This window comes from Orbicella franksi, chromosome 9 (genome assembly GCF_964199315.1).
Source record: "Orbicella franksi chromosome 9, jaOrbFran1.1, whole genome shotgun sequence".
NCBI lineage: Eukaryota > Metazoa > Cnidaria > Anthozoa > Scleractinia > Merulinidae > Orbicella > Orbicella franksi.
In genome coordinates, this window is record NC_138153.1 from 14,827,411 (window position 1) to 14,854,366 (window position 26,956).

General features: G+C 40.7%; 3 protein-coding genes and 1 pseudogene across 3 annotated transcripts; 3 read left to right on the forward strand and 1 right to left on the reverse strand.

Annotated features, from left to right (window-relative positions):
- The first annotated feature begins 1,680 nt into the window (after positions 1 to 1,680).
- LOC145496782 (uncharacterized) lies at positions 1,681 to 2,728 on the forward strand (annotated as a pseudogene).
- Positions 2,729 to 7,660: 4,932 nt separating this feature from the next.
- Positions 7,661 to 10,669, forward strand: LOC145497149 (uncharacterized). Its single transcript, XM_081476948.1, has one exon. The coding sequence runs from the start codon at positions 8,460 to 8,462 to the stop codon at positions 9,270 to 9,272; it is 813 nt and encodes a 270-aa protein (XP_081333074.1). The 5' UTR covers positions 7,661 to 8,459; the 3' UTR covers positions 9,273 to 10,669.
- A 9,320-nt stretch (positions 10,670 to 19,989) lies between these two features.
- On the reverse strand, positions 19,990 to 22,720 carry LOC145497423 (galanin receptor 2a-like). The gene is made up of 2 exons (XM_081477228.1): positions 22,468 to 22,720; positions 19,990 to 21,541 (listed from the first exon to the last, which is right to left on the reverse strand). The coding sequence occupies exons 1-2, from the start codon at positions 22,718 to 22,720 to the stop codon at positions 20,667 to 20,669; spliced, it is 1,128 nt and encodes a 375-aa protein (XP_081333354.1). The 3' UTR covers positions 19,990 to 20,666.
- Positions 22,721 to 24,478: 1,758 nt separating this feature from the next.
- Positions 24,479 to 25,477, forward strand: LOC145498502 (uncharacterized). The gene has a single exon (XM_081478425.1). The coding sequence runs from the start codon at positions 24,479 to 24,481 to the stop codon at positions 25,475 to 25,477; it is 999 nt and encodes a 332-aa protein (XP_081334551.1).
- Positions 25,478 to 26,956: the final 1,479 nt, after the last annotated feature.

A 26,956-nucleotide genomic window follows, 5' to 3' on the forward strand; every position in this document is an offset into this window, starting at 1 on the left:
TCGTGCACCGAGAACACTTTACTCACATTGCCGACTACGAACGGGAAGGACGAAGGTACGCTTTTGACAGAAACGAAGTCACCGTCACGAACATTCGTATCACACGATTTTGGTCACCCGAATACTACCCAGACGCACCCTACACCAGCGGATTAACCTGGACACAATCTGGATTGTAAATAAAATTTGAAAACGGATCACGTGGTCTGTCGTCACTTCCGCTCCCCAGCCCCTCACGTCCTCGCGTCCAACCCCGCGCGGTCCCCTTTTGACCGAGCTCGCCCCAGACCTCGCTAAAAAGCATTAGTGCAACCGCTGACCTGAGCCGAAAATCCTGCACGCTGATTGGTCTAGACGCGTCACGTGTCCCAAATAACGCGCTCTGATTGGCTAGGTCTCAAACCGCTCCCCTATACTACTGACGAGTGTGGAGCAGAATATATAGATGAATAAAAGCCGGGCTGACGCGGTCAGTCACTGTTGTAAGCCGTTAACACTGAGGCTGCGGAATAACATGAACTGATATCAGTTGCCGGACTTTCGATTTTTCAAGATTCGCTGTACGAAGAAACCTTTGCGGTGGGCATCAATTTCAAAAGCTAAAAAAGGTCGGTGAAAGAGCATTTATTATCTACCGTTTTTTCAATTTTTAAGAACTTTAATTTTTGTGGGCTGAGGATGAGCGATCTAAATTTGTAAGAATTGTCTTGAATAGGCCACGTTCGATATATCAATATTCTAACATGGCTCCGAGGTCTTCGGGTCAAAATTGTAGATTTTTTTAGTTTCTTTTGTTTCTCAATTCACAAATATAGAAGTTTGTCCTGAAAGCCTCGGAGCCATGTTAGAATATTGATATATCAAGACTGTCAAATTATTTCGTCAATTTTGAAAACGAGGCGGTATAGTATCAATATTGTCTTAAATCTCTCCAAAACTAAGGTTAACAGTTCACGTACGACTCAAAGTCGCTGTGTAAGTAAGAAGAATTTGAGCAAGACATTTCTCAGTCATCCTATTTACGGTACAATTAACAGTTATTTTCTCTCGTGATCTCTCATTTGCTATTGGATGTCTGGGTCATTTCTGACATATGTTTTGGCTGTCGTTGTATTTTATTCCGCTTTTTGTCTTTACCAATATGCGGAAATATTACAGAAAGATATTCCCTACTTCAAGGGCCCCCAGAGTTTTTCGACAGGCGGAAACCGTGCGGAAGGTCGTAGCTCTTTTATCTTGATTTTGTGTTAATGATATCTCTGATCTAAAAACCTGGGAAACACAGCCCGCAATGGAAACAAGATTTTCTTTTAAAATTGCATAAACTTTTTAAAGTTTGCTTCACGGTGAAGAAATATTGTAAGCAATAACGAAATGCAAATTTAAAGAAAGGCAATCTATTATTGGGCACAATTAGAATTATGATGTGAAATTACTTTGTACAATATCAGTTTGATACCTTGACGTCCACATGGTAGTTTCGAACGTTTTGCCGGAACAGAGGTCGAAAGCGGCATTAAAGTAAGCATATGAAGCAATTATTATGTTCTGAAATATCTTGGTTTGTTCATTGAGCACGAAAATTACGGATCAAAATCAAGAATACCGCGACTACGTACTTGAGCAATGTAAAATGACTTGGAGAAACATTTGACTAATCAAATCAAATCGCATAAATATCCAAAAAGTACCAATGAACAACGACTGATTTAGGATCACCAGTAAAATTTCAATTTAACAATTCTGGAAAAGCTCGGGGAGGGAGTTGGCATCTGCTACCCTTCGCCGTTGTGGGCCCGGCCCGAGGGTTAAGTTCCGGATTAAAATTTTCCCTGTTGGGAAATCTGCTTATGGTTAAACTTCAACTATTTTCAGGAAGATAGTCAGGACTTATTACCCATGACGACAGGTAAGGAACTTGTTGACCCAACCCTTAATGAGTCATCAAATGGTTATCTGAGGTTTGGAGTTGCAAAGAAGCAAAAGAGAAAAGTTCCTTGGGTAAGAATTATGGCAGTGTTCTTCAGTTTGTTGCTGTGTTGGCAATTGGCAGGAACCTGTCTGTACTTCGTTCGTTGCCTTGAATGTTTCGGGGAAAAAACTTCTACATTTCTCTGCGAAAGAAATGCAGTTTTCCCATACTCAGAAGAATTTGAACTTACTTGGTTGGTTTCTCAATCCATACTGGTTGTTATCATAATTGTGGCACTGCAGAAGGTTCCAGCATTCCTTGGCTACAGGGCAATATTTCATCAGCTGAAACTTCTCCCTCATTTTGGACCCTGGTACTTCTTCTAGCCATCGCCCTTGCCCGATACGGAATGGTGTTAGTAATGGCGCCCAAATCGTTACTTCCACTGTCGATAATCATTGGTTTTGCATTGTGTTACATTTTAACAGTTGTACTTGCATGTGTGTTAAACTGTACTCAACTAAATTTGTTGAAACGCCAGTATCCCAAATATGTTTTTGTTTTATCTAAGCTGACCCTTCTGGTATTATTTTTAGTTCATGTTGCAAATTTTGTCATCTCTCTCATAGCATTTTCTTTGAGTGTCCACGATGTTCATGACGCGCTGATACCAGCAAACTCGTCGGAATTTAAAGTTGTGCATACTCTCTTAAGCGATTTTGGCGTCAGCAGCTTCAGGTTCAAGATCATGAGTTTCTTTTGGTGTAAAATGATTGTCGACCATAAGAGTATTCTCTGAGTGTCTACATCAGAAAACATATTCTATACTGTAAGGCCCTTAAATTGTGCTTTGTTCTAATTTTTGAACACTTTGAAATTAGCCCAGATGAACCAATCAGATTTCGCCACAGTGTACTTCCCAAAATGGCAAGCGCGGAAAAAACGTGGAAGCCAACTCTGATTGGCTGTAAAACTGTGGCTCTGATTAGTCGGAAACGAATGTTTCCAGATTTTGTAAAAAAAAAAAAAAAAAACCCTTATAATTGTAGTTTATAACTTTGAGATTGTGGTACAAGACGACGGCTTTCCTTGTAAAAAAAGTTATTGTGAAATAATGAGTGCATCTGATACGATGTATTGATTATAGTGAGTTGGTTTGTTGCCAAGTTATCTTCGTGGTTATAAAAACACTGAAGAGGAATTGCACCGAAAGTAAGATTACTTGTCCAACTGTTGCAAACAAAAAAACTAGGAATGTTCAGCCTTACACGGAAAATTGGACATTCTGGCTAAAAAAAGTGTTTATTCTGTTCTAGCTCTGGTTTAGCGCAATACATCAACTTTATCAACAGATATAACTGTGCACTTACAGTAATTAGTGGAAATATGTTTAAATAAATCTTCTTGAGTTGATAAATTTAACGAATCAGTGTACGCACAAATCGAGGAGGACTAATCTATATCAACCTTAATTTGTATCTTACAGGCCCCATTGCCAATTAATTTTCCTATAATAGTACTGCTTTATTTTCCTTAGAGAATGGATTTACTTTGTAAATACAAGTTCATTTTATTTTTTGGTAGGTTTTTTTTACAACATTTCACCAATAATATATAACAACAATTCCATGCCTAACTTGCAACATGTTGTATATACAATAACTACTACAATATATTACTAGCTTACAATAAACTCACGATTCATACTTAAAGTAAACTACCAACGATTGTAAGTAACTAAAATTTTATGAGAAATTTACAATTAAAACTCTTTTCATCCCGTATTTGTCATTGTTTCGACTCGAACAAAAGGAACCATAACCATTTTCTAGTATTATACTAAAAAAACTCACAAACGTACGCTAGCGGAATTAACTACCGGAACTACCGGATTGAATTCATAATCTAATTGACTATCAGTTCTAAAAATGCTAAACCATAAGCTCAGAAGATCGGTTTAAGAGCCAAAGTCTCAATTTAGCCTTGTAGATCCAAGTATCTGATTCAGACTCTTGTGAAGCCATTTGAGTACAATTTAGGTCCAAACAGGGAAGTAAATTTATTAACCAAAAGAGTCATATCAAAGAGTTATTTCAGCCCTAACTGGGGCTGACTTCAACACGTAGATCCATCTCAGCCAGTAAAAATTAGACTATGTTGGCCCTGATTTAGATAGCTAAATTAGATTCCATAGTACTGTGTAGGCTATGTTCACACTTGTTGCCTGAGCACGGTGCTCGAATACGATTTTCGCTAGCCCTAATGTGAACACACCGCATTTTTCCAAGCGCATTCACCAGAATCCGGGCATAGTGGCCGTGCCCGGGTACAAGGTCTTCACTTTGTTCTCGGGTACTAAATGGTACTTGGGTACCTGGGGTACCATTGTCAGAACCCAACCCTATTTTATATCGGTGCCCAGGCACCATTTGGGCAGCAAATACTTACCGAAACAACTCCAATTTCGGGGCTATCTTTTGATAGATTGATAACGATGCCTTACTTTCGAAACTCGTTACCGTTTGAGCAAGAAATCCGTTGCTGCGCAGGGAAACTGTTTGAGAAGTAGTCCAATATTACTTTCGAATTGGTGTTACCGAAACGGGATTGAACAAAGAACAAGAACTTGCACATTTCCTTTGATAAGAACGTAAAGTTATTCACCTTAAAACGGAAAGAATGTCGACCCAGTCTTTGAAAGGCGGAAGAAAATCACGGAAAGCCTACCACTAGGAAATTCCCAAAAACTTCCCTATCGTTCTCGACCAAAACTCCTTGATGACCCAGGAAATGATCGTCAAAACATGCACAGGTAATACATGTCTATCTTCCTCTTTTCAGCTCGTTCTTCATTTGCCGAAGATGAACTCCGAAGTCTTTACAGGCTGTAGCTGTTTGACCCTTTTCTTGAACAAGCCTGTTCCTACAGGGCAATTAGATGTGGGTCATGTGCTTCGCATGTATCAAGACGGCTTCTTATCTTTATTTTTTTTATCCTGAAAAGTGCTAAAAAAAGTTACCCGACCATGGCAGGGAGTTTATCCATTTTAGTAACGCAGAAGCAGCAGGTTTGATACCACGAGGCTACAAAACAGATATCCGCATATTTCATATATTTTTTTACTAATAGATTTGTTGACCTCTTGGGGTGCTCCGCATTTCCTTAGACGTGGTAACGTTAAATGTTATTGCCGCTTTTCATGTGACGTCATCATTTTCCAAAATAAGAAATTACCAATCCTTCTGAAGTTTTAGTTTCATCAGATGTAAGACCCTCTATTAACTTGAAGTTTCGCAGCGTTTAAGCTCGACAGGGTTCTCATTATGTAATAGAGCAAGGTTTGAATTCCAAGTTTATGCGATGTGTGAGATTAAAATGGCCGCTCTCGAGTATTCAAAAAGATGAATTATTGCTCAAGGTTTTGCTAACTAAACAGTTGTTGCTCTATAAGAAGTGTTAATTTTAATATGTCGGAACTCTAGAGTAATACCTTTTCGTTTCAATGGCAAAACTCGATGACAAATGTTACTGTTACTTTACGGCCGCCATGTTTGTGTCCCTCCGAGGGGCACAAACATGGCGCCTCCATGCAAAGCTCTATCATCTTTCATATCCCAGCTTCTTGACTTAATTTATTGAATGGTTCTGATTTTTATTTTTGATGGCGTGACACTGCAAACCATCCATACAATCCTAATCAATTCTATTTCTGACTAATCTGAGGAAAATGGTAAAAAGACACCATTTACGTACACAGCTGCGAGAAGCAAGTCTCGGCAAGCCAAAGTGCAGGATCACCGGCGTTAGAGCCTAGCTGGATCCGCCCTTGAGTGCTCGTATTTTTCCTCGCCTCGGGCTCGGAAAAATACTGCGCAATTATCCGCGCTAATTTTGTTAAACTATCGAATAAGGTGTTTCTTTTTCAAAATATTGATAAAAATATTTTCATGACAACAGTGAATTCCGGTATTGGCGCAATTTTGGGCTCATGACAAGTAGTAAAGATCAATGACATTGGTGACAAAATTATCTATTCTTCCTGTGTTTTCTTGGTTACGTACCGCACATAGATGTGCAGATACTGATCAACTGATGTACACATATATGACGAACGTACGCATATTTACCATCCATTTGTTTTCGGTATTCAGTCCAACTTTTTAATATCTTGGATATGTAGATATTTCTTTGAAGCTTAACCGTACTTTAAAATTTACACTAAAGTGCTAAGTTCATGCGAACAAGCATATCTGAGCAATGAAGTAAAATGGATGACTCAGTCACGTGGTAAGGAATCATTGATGGGATAATCGACTCCGAATTAATAAACGATTACCTCAGTGGCATCAATCTCTCAATTAGCAACCGACAGCAATTGGCTTCATCAGTTGGAAGCAGACTACCGCACCGACGCGGTCAGTCACTGTTGATAAGCCAACATGAACTGATATCAGCCGCGCGACCTTCGAGTTTTTCAAGATCCATTCGCTGTACGAAGAAACCGTTGCAGTAAGCATCAATTTCAAGGTCAGTGAAATAGCATTAACAATTTACCGTATTTTCCGGCAATTTATAAGAACTTTAATTTGTGTGGGCTGAGGATGAGCTTAATACTAAATCTTTGAGACTGATTGACTAAAAATGGCTCTTATTTTGTTAATTTTGAGAGCAAGGTGTCGTGAATCTCTTCAAAACTATAAGTTCAATTGTTCATGTACAACTCGAAGTCACTGTGCAAGTAGGATTTGAGCAGACGACTTTATTCATGTAGTTCACATTTCTTTAGCATTTTCAGTAATCCTATTTGCGGTACAATAAACAATAATTTTCTCTCGTGATCTCCCATTTGCTATCAGACGACCGAACCTTTGAAGATTCTTCTGACTTATCATTTGGCTATCGTCGCTTTTATACCGCTGTTTTGTCTTTAAACAGCAATTTGGTGGTTACGCTTCGGCTTAGGTCGTTAATTACTTCCAGGGGACCCGAATTTTCGACAGACGGAAACTATTTTCGGGAAGTTGTAGCTTTTGGATCTTCTCGGTATATTTTGTGTTACTGCTATCACTGATTTAAGACCCGCGAAACACATCGATTAACCAGCAGGGGAAACAAGATTGTCTTTTCAAACTTCATCGATTTTTTGGTAAATTGCTTTACGGTGAAATAATATTATAAGTATTGTAGCCTTCAGCTAGCTCTACACAAGATAAGATAATGTTTTTTTTGTGTGGGTCGTGACGTCATTCAATCCGCCATCTATGATTTCATCGTCTTCTAAGATGGAGTCCGAAAAAACGTAGATTGGTGAAAAATTAATTCAAATTGACAGTAGAACGATAAAAGGTACCCGAAGAAGTTGATATAGGCAAAAAAAAGGCAACATTATATCAGGCACGATTAGAATTACGATGTGAAATTATTTTGTACAATATCAGTTTTATTTTTCGAAAACCACAAAGCAATATATGTAGTTTCGAAAGTTTCGCGAGAAGAGTTTCGAAAGCGACATGAAAGGAAACTGTCTTGTAATATCGGAAGCAGTTATTACGATCCTAAATATCTTGGTTTGTATATATAGCACGCAAATTGCGATCCAAAATTAAGAACTGATATCGCAACTACTTGAGCAATACAAATGACTTAAAGAAACAGTTGACTAATCAAATCAAATCGCATAAAAAAATATCCAAACAGGACCGATGAACAGCGACTGTTTTAGGATCATAAATAATATATAGATTTAGGCCAGCCTAAAAGCGTAGCTCCTGGGCCGGGTTTATCAGAGCCCGATTAAGCTAACCTAGGAAAAGATAGAATTTTTATTTGAGTTTTGTAACTTTGCGCTGAGGTTTTCTGTATATTGTTTGGCCTTCTGTTTTGAGTCTTAATAATCACCATATACACAAAAGAAAGCAGCAAAAAAACATTTGTATAGAAGAAAAAGTTATAATTCGGTTAACTTTTAATCCTGGGTTAGCGTTACCCGGCTTCCGAACAATCCTGTCACGATGAACTTCAAAAACCGTGACCTCGACGAGCTTTAAACTTGAGCCCGCGTTATGGTCACGTAATACTGGTCAGCGGATACCTTGTTTTGACAGATGTCAATTGATCATAACATGGATGTCCAATATCGAAGAAGTACACGGTAAACAAAGGCTGCATGTGTCTGTCAACCTATTATTTGGAGTATGGCCGCCATGTTACGCGACTCCGTCGTCGCCTTCGCCGTCGTGCGTACGCGCCCACGAGCAATACCGCTACCCATGATAACCATCAGAAAATGAACTCTTGGGTTTCCTCTTCTTTCCTATATGTATGGGGCTCCGCTTGGCGGCCCTTGCGGCCGCCGGAACTCCGCTAAAATTCCAGTTTCAAAATTAATCATCTTAAAAAATCTCGGGAGAGGGGATTTGGCATGTAGCATATTCCCCCTTGAGTGCCCAAGGGTTAACTTCCAGCTTGCAGTTTATCCACGATGAGAAATCCGCTTACGGTAAATCTTTCCAAAACTATTTTCAGGAAGGAAGCGCACTTATCACCATGACGACATGCGAGGAGCTTGTTCACCCAACCTCTAATGAGTCATCAAATCGTTATCTGAGGTTTGGGTTTGCAAAGAAGCACAAGAGAAAACTTCCCTGGGTCAAAATTATGGCAGTGTTCTTCAGTTTGTTGCTGTGTTGGCAATTGGCAGGAACTTGCTTGTACTTCGTTCGTTGCCTTAAATGTTTCGAGGGAAAAACTTCTACATTTCTCTGCGAAAGAAATGCAGTTTTCCCATACTCAGAAGAATTTGAACTTACTTGGTTGGTTTCTCAATCCATACTGGTTGTTATCATAATTGTGGCACTGCAGAAGGTTCCAGCATTCCTTGGCTACAGGGCAATATTTCATCAGCTGAAACTTCGTCCCTCATTTTGGACCCTGGTTCTTCTCCTAGCCATCGCCCTTGCCCGATACGGAATGGTGTTAGTAATGGCGCCTAAATCGTTTCTTCCACTGTCAATAATCATTGGTTTTGCATTGTGCTACATTTTAACCGTTGTACTTGCGTGTGTGTTAAACTGTACTCAGCTGAATTTGTTGAAGCGCCAGTATCCCAAATATGTCTTTGTTTTATCCAAACTGGCGCTTTTGGTGATTTTTCTGGTTAATGTTACAAATTTTATCATCTCTCTCATAGCGGTGTCTATAAGAGTCCACGATGTTCATGACGCGCTGACACCAACAAACTCGTCATATTTTGAAGTCGTAAATGCTTTCTTAATAGATTTTGGCGTCACCAGCTTCAGATTCAAGACCATGAGTCTCTTTTGGAGTAAAATGATTGTCGACCATAAAAGTATTCTCTGAATATCTACATGAGAAAGCTTATGCTTTAAATTGTGCTTTGTTCTAATTTACGAACGGATTTCGAAACTACCCCAGCTGAACCAATCAGATTTTGCCTCAGTGTACTTCCCAAAATGCCAAGCGCGGGAAAAACGTGCAAGACAAGTATGATTAGTTGTAAAACAATGGCTTTGATTGGTCGGAAATAAAATGTGAAGAGTTCAGCAAACTAGAAACACGACTTAACAAATGGCTATTTTCGACAGTCGACAGGAAACAGCTGCAAACAAAAATAAGTTTAAACAATTCAATAAACTCATAATTGCAGTAACAATTGTAGTGCTTATTCTGTTCAGGTTAACCAAACACACTAAATTTATCTAGAGGTATATACATGTGCACTTGTTTCGAACATTATCAGTACCCACGGGGCGGAGTTATACTGTAATTAGTGTAAACAATTTTAAATATTCATGATTAACAAATTTAACCAATTCTAGTGTGCAATCAAAACGAGGAGGTCTAATCAGATATCAACATTACCTTACAAACTCTTGTCAGTTAATTTTCCTAGAAACATGACGGGACCCACGGGGCTTCTACTGTTAGTACCGCAGAGAAATGGTAGGAAATTTTCCTATAATTAGCATTCCTTACATACTCTCACTAGGGTTCTTCGTCTTGCGGCCAGGGAAGGCGTCATAATCTGTTTCAGTGACATGTCGATGATATTTTAAACAAAAAATAAACCGAAAAGGGCCGATGGAACATGAGACAAGCTTTAAAATGAAGTAACGATATTAATAGGGCTTTAAAAGTAAATAGTGCGTTCTAGTCATTCCCGATGCTTTCAAATGATGGCGGACTCCACCGACGCCAATAACCTGGAACAAAACAAGGTCATTATATATCGGATCACGTCTAAACACACGTGAAAAAAGACTTGGGCAGGAAAAATACGTGAGCGGACAAAACCGGGGAATGCCGATAAATCAAGCAACCCCGCAATGATGAACGAATTACACAACATGAACCTTCCTCTGCTTCTCCCCCTGAACCAAGTTCAGATCTACGAACTGAACTTAAAGATACCAAAGTGCCTACGAATGGATGTTGAGCGCGGCGAGCAGACGTAAATGTCTTGTTTACCCAATGAAAGCCATCACAATAAACTCTGAGCTTGCATCGAGATGCTTGTCCGGGCGTAAAGGAGCGTTTGATTATAAATTAATCTAAAACTGATCTTAAGAAATAAAAACCCAGATGATCTGGAATACTTGTCTGTCCTTGGCAGTGGGAGCCACGTGCAGTATAATCACGCTCGGCAATTGAAGTTATTGTGTAGAAAATATCGCACAATTACGCAGCCGAGGGCAAAAAAAAAAAAGCGCGAGGAGAAACTTAGTACATGGAGCCAAGATAGATTGTCAGTGCTTTAGGGGACCATGCACGGCTACCAATGGCTTGGCCAATTGCTTGGCCAGTGGCTCGTACACGCAACGAATCGTAAAAGTCCGTAAGTAACGACCTCCGAAAGAAGTGAGCCCAATCCCCATCCCCTGAAAATAGAGGAACTAAGGTTCAAAAGTATAATTATTTTTCCAATCGACTGACCTGAATAACGTACGATAAACTGATGACCATTCAACTAGGGTAGGTATAGCTTATTCCAAGTGGCGTCATGAAGCGCCCTGGTAAAACCAACCCCGAAAAATTTTCATCAAATAACAAGAAGGTACTAACAGGACCTTTTCTTCTAATTGAAATTACTAATTTTGACAACTTTGCATCATATTTAACAGGAACGCACAAAAAGAACGTTTAATCATATTGAAATTAAAAATTCGACCAGAACAGTTAAATATTTATAAAGCAGACTAACGTAGCGGTGCATCATTAACAGTAAAAATAGTTTAAGGTATCTTACATCACGGTCTACATATAAAGTGCCCACCCATGTGCCAGCAACATAAATTTGAACTGGAACGAAGAATTTCTAAGCGATTTATAAGAACTCGGTGTTTTTACGAATTACATCCACAGCCTTAGAGGAATACAGCCCTGTTCTCATAGAATTAAAAAAAAAAAAACACCGCGAAGAGATACTTACAACATAAGTCATTTGTGTCCCCTCATGGGGTGAAAGATTCTCGCCCATATATCAACTTTCTTTTCTCTCGTAAGTTCTCGCGCGTTTAGAGATGCGCCACACTCGCGTTTTAGGTGTAGGAATCCCAACCAATGCTTACCTAACTTTTTAAAGATGCTACTTTTAGCCCTCCCTCAAATCTACACACGTGTATTTCACTTGTGGAAGTCTATCGATTTGAACAGTGCTTGGATGAGAGATTCTCGCCCATATCAAATTTCTTTTCTCTAGTAAGTTCTCGCGCGTTTAGAGATGCGCCACACTCGCGTTTTAGGTGCGGGAATCCCAACCAGTGCTTACCTAACTTTTTAAAGATGCTACTTTTAGCCCTCTCTCAAATCTACACACGCGTATTTCACTTGTGGAAGTCTATCGATTTGGACAGTGCTTAGGTGAGAGATTCTCGCCCATATCAACTTTCTGTTTTCTAGTAATTTCTCGCGCGTTTAGCGATGCGCCACACTCGCGTTTTAGGCGCGGGAATCCCAACCAATGCTTACCTAACTTTTTAAAGATGCTACTTTTAGCGCTCCTCCAAATCTATACACGTGTACTGCACTTGTGGAAGTCTAACGATTTTGACAGTATTGGGGTTGGAGATTCTCGCCCATATCAACTTTCTTTCCTCTCGTAAGTTCCCGCGCGTTTAGAGATGCGCCGCACTCGCGTTTTGGTGCGGGGATCTTACCCAATGCTTACTTAACTTTTTTAAGGTGCTACTTTTATCCCTCCCTCAAATCTAAACACGTGTATTTCACTTGTGGAAGTCTGTCGCTTTGGACAATGCTTGGGTTAAAGATTCTCGCCCATTTTTATCTTTTTCTCACTCGCGTGTTTTCGCGCGTTTAGCGATGCGGCACACTCGCGTTTTTTGTGTGGAGATCCCAAACTATGCTTACGGGGCTCTTTAGAAATGCTAGTTTTGGCCTTTCCCAAATCTACACAAGTGTATTTCAATTGTGGAAGTCTATCGATTTGGTTAGTGCTTGGGTTAGATATTCTTTCCCATGTCAATTTTCTTTTCTTGCGTGTGTTCTCGCACGTTAAGCGAGGCGGCACACTCGCGTTTTAGATGTGGGGATCCTAAACTTTGCTTACCTCGCTTTTTAAAGATGCTAGTTTAAGCCTTCTTCGAAATATCCAAGGTGTATTTTACTACAGTGCTTGGGTGGATATTTTTAACGATGTCAATTTGCTTTTCCCTTGTCTTTTCTCGCGCGTTTAGCTATGCGGCACACTCGAACTTGTGGTGTCGGGATCTTAAACTATGCTCTCTAGGCTTGTTAAAGATGCTAATTTTGGCCCTCTCTTAGATTTACAGGTGTACTTTTTTACTTGTGGGAGTTTTTCGATTTGGAAAGTGCTTGGAAAGAGATTCTCGCCCATATCAAATTTCGCGTTTTTGGTGTGGGGATCCCAAAGTATGGTTACGGGGCCCTTTAAAAATGCTGAATTTGGCTCTACCCCAAATCTACACACGTGTATTGCACTTGTGGAAGTCTGTCGCTTTGGAAAATGCTTGGGATAGAGACTCCCGCCCATTTATATTTTTTTCTATCGCGTGTTTTCGCGCGTTTAGCGATGCGGCACACTCGCGTTTTTGGTGTTGGGATTCCAAACTATGCTTACGGGGCTCTTTAAAAATGCTAGTTTTGGCCCTCCACCAAATCTACACAAACGTATTTCACTTGTGGAAGTCTATTTATTTGGACAGTGTTTAGGTTTGAGATTCTCGCCCATATCAACTTTCTTTTCTCTCATAAGTTCTCGCGGGTTTAGAGATGCGCCACACTCGCGTTTTAGGTCTAGGGATCCCAACCAGTGCTTACCTAACTTTTTAAAGATGCTACTTTTAGCCCCACCCCAAATCTACACACGTGTATTTACCTTGTGGAAGTCTATCGATTTGGATAGTGCTTGGGTAAGAAATTCTCGCCCATATCAACTTACTTTTCCCTCGTAAGTTCTTGCGCGTTTAGAGATGCGCCACACTCGCGTTTTAGGTGCGGAAATCCCAACCAATGCTTTTTAAAGATGCTACTTTCAGCGCTCCCCGAAATCTACATACGTGTAGTTCACTTGTGGACGTCTATCGATTTGGACAGTGCTTGTGTGAGAGATTCTCGTCCATATCAACTTTCTTTTCTCTGGTGAGTTTTCGCGCGTTTAGTGATGGGCTCCCCTCGCGGTTTTGTTGTCGGGATCTCAAACTATGTTTTCTGGACTTTTTAAAGATGCTAGACTGAGCCCTCCCTCACATCTACACACGTGTATTCCACTTGTGGCAGTCTGTCGCTTTGGACAATGCTTGAGTTGGAGATTCTCGCCCATTTATATTTTTTTTCTCGCGTGTTTTCGCGCGTTTAGAGATGTGCCACCTTCGCGATTTCGGTGTCGGCATCTCAAACTATGCTTACTGGACTTTTTGAAGATGTTAGATTTGGCCCTTTCTCAAATCTACACACGTGTATTTTACTTGTGGAAGTCTATCGATTTGGACAATGTTTAGGTTTGAGATTCTCGCCCATATCAACTTTGTTTCTCTAATACGTTCTCGCGCGCTTAGAGGTGTGCTACTCTCGCGTTTTAGGTGCGGGATCCCAACCAATGCTTACCTAACTTTTTAAAGATGCAATTTTTAGCCCTTCCTCAAATCTACACATCTGTATTGCACTTGTGAAAGTCTATCGATTTGGACAGTGCTTAGGATGGTGATTCTCGCCCAAATCAACTTTCTTTTTGCTCGTAGGTTCTCGCGCGTTTAGAGATGCGCCCCACTCGCGGTTTTGGTGTCGGGATCTTAAACTTTGTCTACTGGACTTTTTAAAAATGCTAGATTTGGCCCTTTCTCAAATCTACACACGTGTACTTCACTTGTGGAAGTCCGTCTCTTTGGAGAATGCCTGGGGTAAAGATTCTCGCCCATTTATATCTTTTCTTCACTCCCGTGTTTTCTTGAATTAGTTTAGAGTCCCTGGGACTCGGAAATATTGCCCAAATTGCTGAAAATCGACCCAAAGTTAATCAAAATCACGCTGCACGTAGCCCGGTCTCGGCGATTTTGAGCACTGTCCAAATCGATAGACTTCCACAAGTGAAATACACGTGTGTATATTTGGGGGAGGGCTAAAAGTAGCATCTTTAAAAAGTTAGGTAGGCAAATATGGTGGGGATTCCCACACCTAAAACGCGAGTGTGGCGCATCTCTAAACGCGCGAGAACTTAAGAGAGAAAGGAAAGTTGATTTGGGCGAGAATCACCAACCTAAGCACTGTCCAAATCGATAGACTTTCACAAGTGCAATACAGGTGTGTAGATTTGAGGAAGGGCTAAAAATTGCATCTTCAAAACATTAGGTAAGCACTGGTTGGGATCCTCGCATCTAAAACGCGAATATGGCGCATCTCTAAACGCGCGAGAACTTACTAGAGAAAAGAAACTTGATATGGGCGAGAATTTCCAACCTAACCACTGTTCAAATCGATAGACTTCCACAAATAAAAGACACCTGTGTAGATTTGAGAGAAAGCCAAATGTAGCATCTTTAAAAAGTCCAGTAAGCAGAGTTTGAGATGCCGACACCGAAATCGCGAGTGTGGCGCATCTCTAAACGCGCGAAAACACGCGAGTGAAAAAAATATAAATAGGCAAGAATCTCGAACCCAAGCATTGTCCAAACCGAAAGATTACCAAAAGTGAAATACACGTGTGTAGACTTGAGAAAGGACCAAATCTAAAATCTTTAAAAAGTCCAGTAAGCATAGTTTTAGATCCCTACACAGGGAGTGGGGTGCTTCTCTAAACGCGCGAAAACGCACAAGAGAAAAGAAAATTGATTTGGGCGAAAATTTCCAACCCAAACACTGTCCACATCGATAGACTACCACAAGTTAAATACACGTGTGTAGATTTGAGGTAGGGCTAAAAGTAGCATCTTTAAAAAATTAGGTAAGCAATGGTTGGGATCCCTGGACCTAAAACGCGAGTGTGGCGCATCTCTAAACGCGCGAGAACTTACGAGAGAAAAGAAAGTTGATATAGGCGAGAATCTCGACCCAAACACTGTCCAAATCAATAGACCTCCACAAGTGAAATACGTTTGTGTAGATTTGGTGGAGGGCCAAAACTAGCATTTTTAAAGAGCCCCGTAAGTATAGTTTGGGATCCCAACACCAAAACGCGAGTGTGCCGCATCGCTAAACGCGCGAAAACACGCGATAGAAAAAATATAAATGGGCAGGAGTCTCTATCCCAAGCATTTTCCAAAGCGACAGACTTCCACAAGTGCAATACACGAGTGTAGATTTGGGGTAGAGCCAAATTCAGCATATTTAAAGGGCCCCGTAAGCATACTTTGGGATTCCCACACCAAAAACGGGCGTGTGCCGCATCTATAAACGCGCGAGAACTTACGAGAGAAAAAAAATTTGATATGGGCCAGAATCTCTTACCCAAGCACTTTCCAAATCGAAAAACTCCCACAAGTAAAAAAGTACACCTGTAAATCTAAGAGAGGGCCAAAATTAGCATCTTTAACAAGCCTAGTGAGCACCAAAACGCAAGTGTTGCGCACCTCTAAACGCGCGGGAACTTACGAGGGGAAAGAAAGTTGATATGGGCGAGAATCTCCATCCCCAACACTGTCAAAATCGATAAACTTCCACAAGTGAAATACACGTGCATAGATTTGGAGGAGCGCTAAAAGTAGCATCTTTAAAAGGTTAGATAAGCATTGGTTGGGATTCCCGCACCTAAAACGCGAGTGTGGCGCATCTCTAAACGCGCAAGAACTTACTAGAGAAAAGACATTTGATATGGGCGAGAATCTCTCACCCAAGCACCGTTCAAATCCATAGACTTCCACAAGTGAAATACACGTGTGTAGATTTGAGGGAAGGCTAAAAGTAGCATCTTTACAAAGTTGGGTAAGCATTGGTTGGTATTCCCGCACCTAAAATGCGAGTGTGGCGCATCTCTAAATGCGCGAGAACTTACTAGAGGAAAGAAAGTTGATATGGGCGAGAATCTCCAACATTAACACTGTCTAAATCGATAGACTTTCACAAGTTAAATACACATGTGTAGATTTGGGGTGGGGCTAAAAGTAGCATCTTTAAAGAGTTAGGTAAGTAAAAAAAAAATTGATATGGGCGAGAATCTCAACCCAAACACTGTCCAAATCAATAGACTTCCACAAGTGAAATACGTTTGTGTAGATTTGGTGGAGGGCCAAAACTAGCATTTTTAAAGAGCCCCGTAAGTATAGTTTGGGATCCCAACACCAAAAACGCGAGTGTGCCGCATCGCTAAACGCGCGAAAACACGCGATAGAAAAAAATATAAATGGGCGGGAGTCTCTATCCCAAGCATTTTCCAAAGTGACAGACTTCCACAAGTGCAATTCACGTGTGTAGATTTGGGGTAGAGCCAAATTCAGCATTTTTAAAGGGCCCCGTAAGCATACTTTGGGATCCCCACACCAAAGCCGCGAGTGTTCTGCATCTCTAAACGCGCGAAAAAACACGCGATAGAAAAAAAAATATATAAATGGGCGGGAATCTCCATCCTAAGCATTGTCCAAAGCGACAGACTTCAACAAATGTAATACACGTGTGTAGATTTGGGGGAGGGCCAAATTCAGCGTTTTTAAAGAGCTCCGTAAGCATACTTTGTGATCCCCACACCAAAAACGCGGGTGTGCCGCATTTCTAAACGCGCGAGAACTTACGAGAGAAAAGAAATTTTATATGGGCGAGAATCTCTTACCCGAGCACTTTCCAAATCGAAAAACTCCCACAAGTAAAAAATACTATTGTGTAAATTTAAGAGAGGGCTAAAACTAGCATCTTTAAAAAGCCCGGTGAGCATAGTCCTGACACCAAAAGTTCGAGTGTGCCGCATAGGTAAACGCGCGAGAAAAGACAAGGGAAAAGTAAATTGACGTCGTTAAAAATATCCACCCAAGCAGTGTTCAAATTGATAGACTTCCACAAGTGAATTACACGTTGGAGATTTGGAAGAGGGCTAAAACTAACATCTTTAAAAAGCGAGGTAAGCAAAGTTTGGAATCCCCACATCTAAAATCAAGTGTGACTCCTCGCTTAACGTGCGAGAACACGCGCGAGAAAAGAAAATTGACATGGGAAAGAATATCTAACCCAAGCACTGTCCAAATCGATAGACTTCCACAAGTGAAATACATTTGTGTAGATTTATGGGAGGGCCAAAACTAGCATTTTTAAAGAGCCCCGTAAGCATAGTTTGGGATCCTCACACAAAATACGCGAGTGTGCCGCATCACTAAACGCGCGAAAACACGCGAGTGAAAAAAAGATCTAAATGGCCGAGAATCTTTAACCCAAGCATTGTCCAAAGCGACAGACTTCCACGAGTGAAATACACGTGTGTAGATTTAGAGTAGGGCTAAAAGTAGCATCTTTAAAAAGTTAGGTAGCATTGGTTGGGATTCCCGCAACTAAAACGCGAGTGTGGCGCCTCTCTAAACGCGCGAGAACTTACTAGAGAAAAGAAATTTGATGTGGGCGAGAATGTCTCACCCAAGCACTGTCCAAATCGATAGATTTCCACAAGTGAAATACAGGTATGTAGATTTGGGGAGGGCTGAAAGTAGCATCTTTAAAAAATTAGGTAAGCATTGGTTGGGATCCCTGCACCGAAAACGCGAGTGTGGCGCATTTCTAAACGCGCGAAAACTTACGAGAGAAAAGATAGTTGATATGGGCGAGAATCTCCAACCCAAACACTTTGTAAATCGATAGTTTTCCACAAGTGAAATACACTTGTGTAAATTTGGGGTGAGGCTAAAAGTTGCATCTTTAAAAAGTTAGGCAAGCACTGGTTGGGATTTTTGGACTTATGGGGCGCATCTCTAAACGCGCGAGAACTTACGAGAGAAAAGAAAGTTGATATGGGCGAGAATCTCTCACCCCATGAGGGGACGCAAATGACTTCTATTGTAAGTATCTCTTCACGTTGTTTTTATTTTTAAATACTATGAGAACAGGGCTGTATTCCTCTAAGGCTGTGGGTGTAATTCGTAAAAACACCGAGTTCTTATAAATCGTTTAGAAATTCTTCGTTCCAGTTCAAATTTATGTTGCTGGCACATGGGTGGGCACTTTATATGTAGACCATGATGTAAGGTACCTTAAACTATTTTTACTGTTCATGATGCACTGCTACGTTAGTCTGCTTTATAAATATTTAACTGCTCTGGTCGAGTTTTTAATTTCAATATGATATAACGTTCTTTTTATGCGTTCCTGTTAAATATGATGCAAAGCTGTTTATGTTAGTAATTGCAATTTGAAGAAAAGGTCCTGTTAGTACCTTCTTGTTACTTGATGAAAATTTTTCGGGGTTGGTTTTACCAGGGCGCTTCATGACGCCTCCTGGCATAAACTATACCTACCCTAGTTGAATGGTCATCAGTTTATCGTACGTTATTCAGGTCAGTTGATTGGAAAAATAATTATACTTTTGAACCTTAGTTCCTCTATTTTCAGGGGATGGGAAGTGGGCTCACTTCTTTCGGAGGTCGTTACTTACGGACTTTTACGATTCGTTGCGTGTACGAGCCACTGGCCAAGCGATTGGCCAAGCCATTGGTAGCCGTGCATGGTCCCCTAAAGCACTGACAATCTATCTTAGCTCCATGAACTAAGTTTCTCCTCGCACTTTTTATTTTTTTTTTTGCCCTCGGCTGTGTAATTGTGCGATATTTTCTACACAATAACTTCAATTGCCGAGCACGATAATACTGCACGTGGCTCCCACTGCCAACGAGGTACTCAGACAAGATCATCTGGGTTTTCATTCCTTAAGGTCTGTTTTAGATTAATTAATCAAACGCTCCTTTACGCCCGGACAAGCATCTCGATGCAAGCTCAGAGTTTATTGTGATGGCTTTCATTGGGTAAACAAGACATTTACGTCTGCTCGCCGCGCTCAACATCCATTCGTAGGCACTTTGGTATCTTTAAGTTCAGTTCGTAGATCTGAACTTGGTTCAGGGGGAGAAGCAGAGGAAGGTTCATGTTGTGTAATTCGTTCATCATTGCGGGGTTGCTTGATTTATCGGCATTCCCCGGCTTTGTCCGCTCAGGTTTTTTTCCTGCCCAAGTCTTTCTTCACGTGTGTTTAGACGTGATCCGATATATAATGACCTTGTTTTGTTCCAGATTATTGGCGTCGGTGGAGTCCGCCATCATTTGAAAGCATCGGGAATGACTAGAACGCACTATTTACTTTTAAAGCACTATTAATATCGTGACTTCATTTTAAAGCTTGTCTCATGTTCCATCGGCCCTTTCTGGTTTATTTTTTATTTAAAATATCATCGACATGTCACTGAAACAGATTATGACGCCTTCCCTGGCCGCAAGACGAAGAACCCCAGTGAGAGTATGTAAGGAATACTAGGAAAATTTCCTACCATTTCTCTGCGGTACTTGTAGTAGAAGCCCCGTGGGTCCCGTCATGACTTTCTTTACTGTATTGAATGTATTTACATTGTAACTACAATTTTTTTTGCAGTTTTTTTTAATATGTATTTTGCGACATTTCGCTAATACTTTTTTACAGTTCCATGTCTAGACTAACTTGCGATATGTTTTATACAATGCAATAAACAACAACAATACATTACTTGCAATAAACTCATTTACAATGCATTTCTTACAACAAACTACTTACAGTGGTAATTCAGTACAAGTTTATGACAAATTTACCAATAGTAGTTTTGTTATTCCTATATATGTCATTGTTAAGACTCAAACAAAAGGAACCATAGCCTTTCTTTTTGCTAGCACTAACAATCGAATTAAAAATCCTGAACTGCATGAAAATTACCGGGTTGAATTCATTACCTATTTGACTTGCAGTTCTAAAAATGCTACCAAAAAGTCAGAAGATCGGTTTAAACGTTGAAGTGTCAGTCCAAGCCCTGATTCAGCCTCTTATGAAGCCATGTGAGTTCAATTTGGATCCAACTCAGGGAAGTAAACTTATCAGCCATGCGCCTCGCAGCCTTATAATTATCACAGAATTATATTACCCCACTCTGGACTGATTTCACCACGTGGATCTATATCAACTGCACTCATATTTTGGCGTTAATTGAGATAGCTTAATTAATTCACGCAGTACCGTGTTTTACTTACAGCGAAACGACCCTAAATTCGGGACTACCTTTTAAAATAATTTTACAGGGGAGTATCACATTTAGTGTTTTGAAAGCTTCGGCGTTACGTGTTAACTTCACTAGATCTTGTCCCTTCCAGCCTGGGTAAGACTCCCTGACAGCTGACCAAAATAGCCCCGTGGACGTTTCGCGTCTCAAACTGCATCTCGCCACCTTCCTCGTTCCGCGAGTTTGCGTCAGGGCTGACGCGTTTTCGCAAAGGATTTAACACGGGATCAAAAAGCGACATAATTCCTGTTTTAATTTGTCTATTAGCAAAGCAATATACCCAGGGGTTTAAGCTGGAATTTGACATGGCAAGCACTATGGTGAAATAATGAAAAGACGTTTCTAAAGTAGTAATGTTATAGGCCGACAATGCGTAATACAACTGATTAGGAAGCCAACAGAAAAAGAACAGAAAAACTACAATGCTGCACATCCGAAGAAGTTTTCTCTTTGTTGCGGCGTTTCTATTTCCTGTTTGCCGAAACCGGGATCTTTTTAGCACGAAATATGTGTGTAGAAGTGTTAAGCAAGCTATTAGAGCTGGAGTGAAGAAGGTTAAGAGTGGGAACAAGGCGATAAGTAGTTCGCGATGAAAAGGCTCCCAACTCCAAACGCAGTCATTTGTCGGAGAGATGAAAACCCTTCCGAACGGAACGAAGCCCACACTGCCAAGACCAAGCAACCAAATGAGCACCAGGTACGTGTAAATTCGCTTCATGTTGAAGTTCACTCTGTGGTGGAATGGTCTCACTATGGAGTACCAACGCTCTAACGACATCGCTGTCACTGTGAAGACGGACACCTTGCTCATGGCATACACAAAGTACTGTGAAAAAACCATGCGACAAAACAAGTCCCCTGCCAGACCGGTGAGGACTGGAAAGGAATCACCGTCTATTACCAGTGTTGGTGTAACCAGGATCCAAACACCTGAAACCCGCAAACAAAAACTGGTAATCCTGGCGCTGACAACACCTTGTAAAGGTTAATGAGGTAAATCTAAAATTTTCTCTGAACGAGTGTTGCAAAGGGAGAATAACATCGACCCGAGGTCTTGATAGTACGGACCGAGCGAAGCAAGGTCCGTACGAAAAAGACTGAGGGTCGATATTCGATTCCTAACAAGCGTGATTATTAAGAGATTTATAACACGATTGAGATTGTTTAGAAAAATATGACACGATCAAAGACTGGAAAAAAGCGTTCAATTTTGTTTGGGAGCTGACTTGGCATATACTAAAATCTGATGTTAAGCAAACCAGAAGGGAAAGGGAATTGGGAGAAAAGAAAATGGAATCTTTTATGTTTAAAGCAAGTTCTTTCACAGACTTAAGCCATAAAACAACCAAAACGTCTTCAAGAGTGATCGTGGGGGATCATTCGGGACGGTGCCCGGTCCAATACTGAGAGAATATTGGATTGACAATGGAGCAATCTGATTGTTTGTTTTCAGTTATTGGCCCCCTGAACTATAACTTATTTGTCCCGTAATATATAAATACATAATTAACTGTTTTAAAGTATGTAAAAAATAGGTGTGTTTAAAATACACTGCTGATGCCATAGAAACAGTAAGCTTAAAATCTTTCAAACATCCCTTGACACTGCGCGTTTTTTTTTAATTTTCGAAAGGTCAATTGCCAAACTTTGCTGTTTAAGAATCCTTCAAACGCCTAACTTTGGCGCCAGAGATTCGAGAAGACTGCTATGCGTTATAAGTTCTATAGAATAGCTTCAGGAGATTGAACTATCTGAATGAAATCTGAAAATGATTGATAAATTAGTTCAGTTCCTCTCAATCAATCACACTGAAGTAATTTTCTCAGTCATAAGACAAGAGTCTTTACATCTGTTACCTGTTAACATGTCAGTTATGGCCAAACTGAACAAAAATGTATTGTAGGCGGATCTCAGGATTTCTCTGTTTCGCATGATAGCAACACAGACCAGACCATTGCCTAGGAAAGCTGACACAGAAATTCCGCCAAGAAGGACTTGAACGACAAGGAGAGAGGACTGGGATAGAACTTCATCTGTTGCTGTCCAGTTAGCAGTAGTGTTTGTCCAGTTAGCAGTAGAGTTCGCCTTCTGGACGCCTTCAGTATTCATTGTATATTCTGACGATAAACTCTGTAAACTGTTGAAGAAAAATCATGGGAAAAGCATGAAATTATATTTAGTAGAACACCGCAAGTTTCACAGACGAGCATCTTCTAAAAGTAACAAAAGTGGGCATTTCCTGAGAATTCTCTTGAATTAATGGCTGAATGTGGCAAGTCAGTTCTCAAACTGTTAACTTCCATTGATCTTTTATAAACACCTCAAAACATGGGTGGACGATGAGAAAAGCGTTAAATCCTGTGTAATTGAACGATTCAATTTATAAGCAACTTTAACAGCTGGGGAATATAGTTTATACTAGTATTTATTCAAGAGTTAAAGCTAGCACAACTGTTATCGTTTCGGATTATTTAGCTGAAGAGTGAACGGGGTGGAAAAGTTATATCTAGAGTCAAACTTAGAGCTAGGAATCACTGCTTAGAACCCTCGTTTAAAAAAAAAAAAAAAAAACTAGCTTCCTCGCGTGTATAATTAATATGACTGTATTTATATACGAAAAGAAATCATTCCCCAAACAAAAGATATGCCTATCCCATTGAATGACATTGACTTTCACCGTCCCAGTGAGGAGTATACATACTACTGAATGGCAAAATGATCGAGAAGTTTATTCAGCCGCAGTCTTCATGTAATTTAATTTGTTACTTGCTTATGTTCCAAGACACAGTCTCGATCCTATTTTAGGCCCCGTCGACACGTATCCGGATATTTTGGAATCCGCAACTTTTTCTTTCCGGATCCGGTGAATTCGGCAGCGAATCCAGATATTTTTGCTACGTGTGGACGGGGCAACTTTTGAATCTGGAAGGAAAAAGTTGTGGATTAAAAAATATCCGGATACGTGTGGGCGGGGCCTAAAATAAGATCGAGATTGCAAATTATCGGGTTTTTCCACTACCTAAAGAGACTTATCTATATTACATGTAAATGATGCTCGTGGCCATAGAACAGACCTTTCAAGGAACAGTCACTTTTTTTAGTTGCGTTGTGAAGGTCTAATAATAATTTTAGGTGATTTGGTTTTCGACGAGTCAACGTCTCACCGTTGAGAGAAACTTATCCTGTCCACCGAAATCTTTGCGAATTTTAGATAGAACTTAAGTTCTTCTACGGTTAACGTCACGGTTATGAGTGCAATTTGGTTTTCAGTAAATTCTGCCTAAAAGAATCTTACCACTCATAGGTTCAAACAACAAAATAAGTGAAATTTCCCCCTGCTCGAAATATAAGCTCATAGGCTGAACAACACGCTTTCAAATAAAATACTTGACGGAAGAAACTTCGCCATAACTAACCTATACTACACAGGCGTAGGTAGTTACGACATATTTTCCGGCGTTTCCAAGAAGAGGACAACCTTGATGTCAGTAGATTGCTTTACTATTGTTGCGGTCAGATTAGCGCTAGCGTGCTTGCTTTTGACGTCACTGTAGCACGTGTTGGAATGTGAGAATTCATGTTGGGGTCAAACTGCAAATTCGCTGCTTGCTTGTTAGAAAGTGTTGACATACGACTGTCAGTTTTCGCGCCAGTTTGTAGTGAGTCGCGATGGATGTACATTTGGCTTCGTTGCTTATTTTTTTCTTGCTGTACCGATTGCGTTGCATAAGAAGAAACACTGCTATAAGACGAAGAAGGAGAAAGTTGTTTTAATTCCTTCAACGTGGTTTATTGACACATTCCCTGCCAACAGCGACATCAACCACATTAACGCTTTTAAACGTTGCACATATGCACTTGCAAAGCATGCAAACTGAACGGCCTTGGACACTTCGTCGTCCACGCTTTGGCTGGTTCGAGTTGATGCTTGAAGACGAGAGCCAGTCCCGCTATTGGAAGGAACACTTCAGGATGCGTAAGGACACGTTTCTTCGGTTAGTTAACCTTGTTTCTCCGGAAATTTCAAGGAGAAACACGAGGTTACGAAAAGCCATTCCTCCAGCTAAGCGAGTGGCAATTGCTTTGTGGAGGTTGGCTGGAGGTGGAAGCTTTCGCGAAGTTGCTACACACTTTGATGTGGGAAAGTCATCATGTGTCACAATCACCAAAGAATTTTGCCGCGCGCTGAACAGATTTTCAAGGCGTTTTATCAAATTGCCAGTCAACCACCATGACACGACAAGAGCCATTGCACTGTTTCAAGATGAATGTAAAATTCCCCAAGCAGTTGGAGCAATAGATGGGACTCACATCGAAATAGTGGCCCCAAAGAATCCTTTCGATTATTTTGATCGACAATACCGCTATAGCGTGATCATGCAAGCTGTTGTTGGAGAGAATCTAATGTTCTTGGACACCGCAATTGGTTATCCAGGTAGTATGCACGATGCTCGAGTCCTACGGAATTCCGAGCTGTACAGGAAAGTAGTGAATGGAAATATTCTGAGGGAACCCGTGGTAAATATAAACGGAAACGATATTCGACCTCTGCTGCTCGGGGATGGGGCATACCCTCTCTTTCCATGGCTATTAAAGCCTTATCCTAACAATATCGTTTTAAACCCGACTCAACGACGATTCAACAAAGTGCTCTCCTCAGCAAGAGTCACTGTTGAACGGGCTTTTGGTGTTCTCAAAGGAAGATGGAGAATTTTGCTAAAGAGAATGGATAACAGGTTTATCAATATACCGGAAGTAATCCTCACATGCTGCATTCTACACAATTTTTGTCAAGAAGCAGGAGAAGAATTTGACGACCCTGAGATTTTGAGAAGAGTCGTTACCATTGAGAGAGAATATTTGTAGTCCAGACGTCTACATCACGCTGTACGGAATCCGGGAGCTCAAGCCGTTCGTCAAGCAATAGAAAATAACTTATAATGACTTGACAACTTGTAGGTTATCCTAGAAACACAACTGTTTATTGTTTTGTTTTGTTACATAAGCATATGCACGTTTAAAGCTTTTTTAATTTCAATGAAAAGTGAACAGTTCATGAATTGAATAAAAAAATAAGGAGATTTATAACATACATTTCACAATACATTGATATAATGGAATTGTATTTTATCTATTACCAATGTAACGAAACTGTCACGCAATTAGTGTAAACAGCAAACGCCATGTCCCCATCCTTTTCTAGCACTCGTTATATTCCATGTTTTTTGTTTCATGATCAAGTAAGTTTTCACTTATTTTTTCAAAAGTTCTGCCATGCGAAGGAAAAATTCCTGATCCTTTCTTCTGCTTTCTTCATCGATTTTCCTCTGCTCGATTTCCATCTTGAGCATAAGCTCCTCTGCTCTTGTTTGTGATCGCTCAATCGCTTCCACTTGAGCGTTCTGCATTTCGAGTATTTTGGAAGACAATTCAATGAAAGCATTTTGATTGCTTTCTTTGATTTTTCTTGCTTTCTTTTGAGCAGGCTGGTCGGCCTTGGCCTTCTTTCTTTTGTTTTTTCCTTCCTTTGGCGAGGAATCTGCGTTGCCATCGGAGTCGCTTGAATCAGCATGCGAAGATTTGATTGAGGAAGGCGAATTACTTGTAGTGGATTCGCTGCATGACTGAAGCACCCCGGGCATTTTCACAACTGGTCTTGAGCCCAAAACCTCTTCAAAGGCATCAAAGAATGGACTGGTTTTTGCTGCACGTCCGGTCTGCGAATTGTTGGTCTTCGCATCTTTGTAAGCCTGCTTCAAGTTTCGTAGTTTGTCTTTACATTGCTTCATTGTTTTAAAAGGGCCTGCCTTGTTGACCGCTTGAACAATCTTCTGCCAGGCCTCCAAACTTCTACTACTTTCCACTTCTTCCACCCTTTCCTTCCATTCCTCGACAAGCACCGAAGTCTGAGCGTCAAACCACTTGGTTTGGCTTGCTTTCGGGCCATTTTCGTCGCTTTGACTGCTTGACTCTGTTTCAGGTCTACACTTTTCTGATGAGGAGGAAAACATCTCTTCAGCGCTGTCTGCATCCCGTATAGGTCTTGGAAAATGTGCAGTGTAAAAAGGCTGAAAAGGGGCAGCTGAAGGAAAAGTGGCTGCTGAACGCTCGATAGCCGAGCCCAGGAATTGTGAAACAGCGCCATAGTTGTTCCTCTCGGTTGCATCGCCCGTCTGCCGAAAAGGTTTAACATTGCCTTGAAGTGGAAATTGGACTGGATAGCCATGGTCATAAGTTGAATCAAAGAAGGGATTCGGTGAAGTGCGATCCCGAGACATGCTTTTTCTACGAATTTTTGCCGCCTGTTTGCAATACGGGAAACTCTGATGCTCTGAATAGAATTGA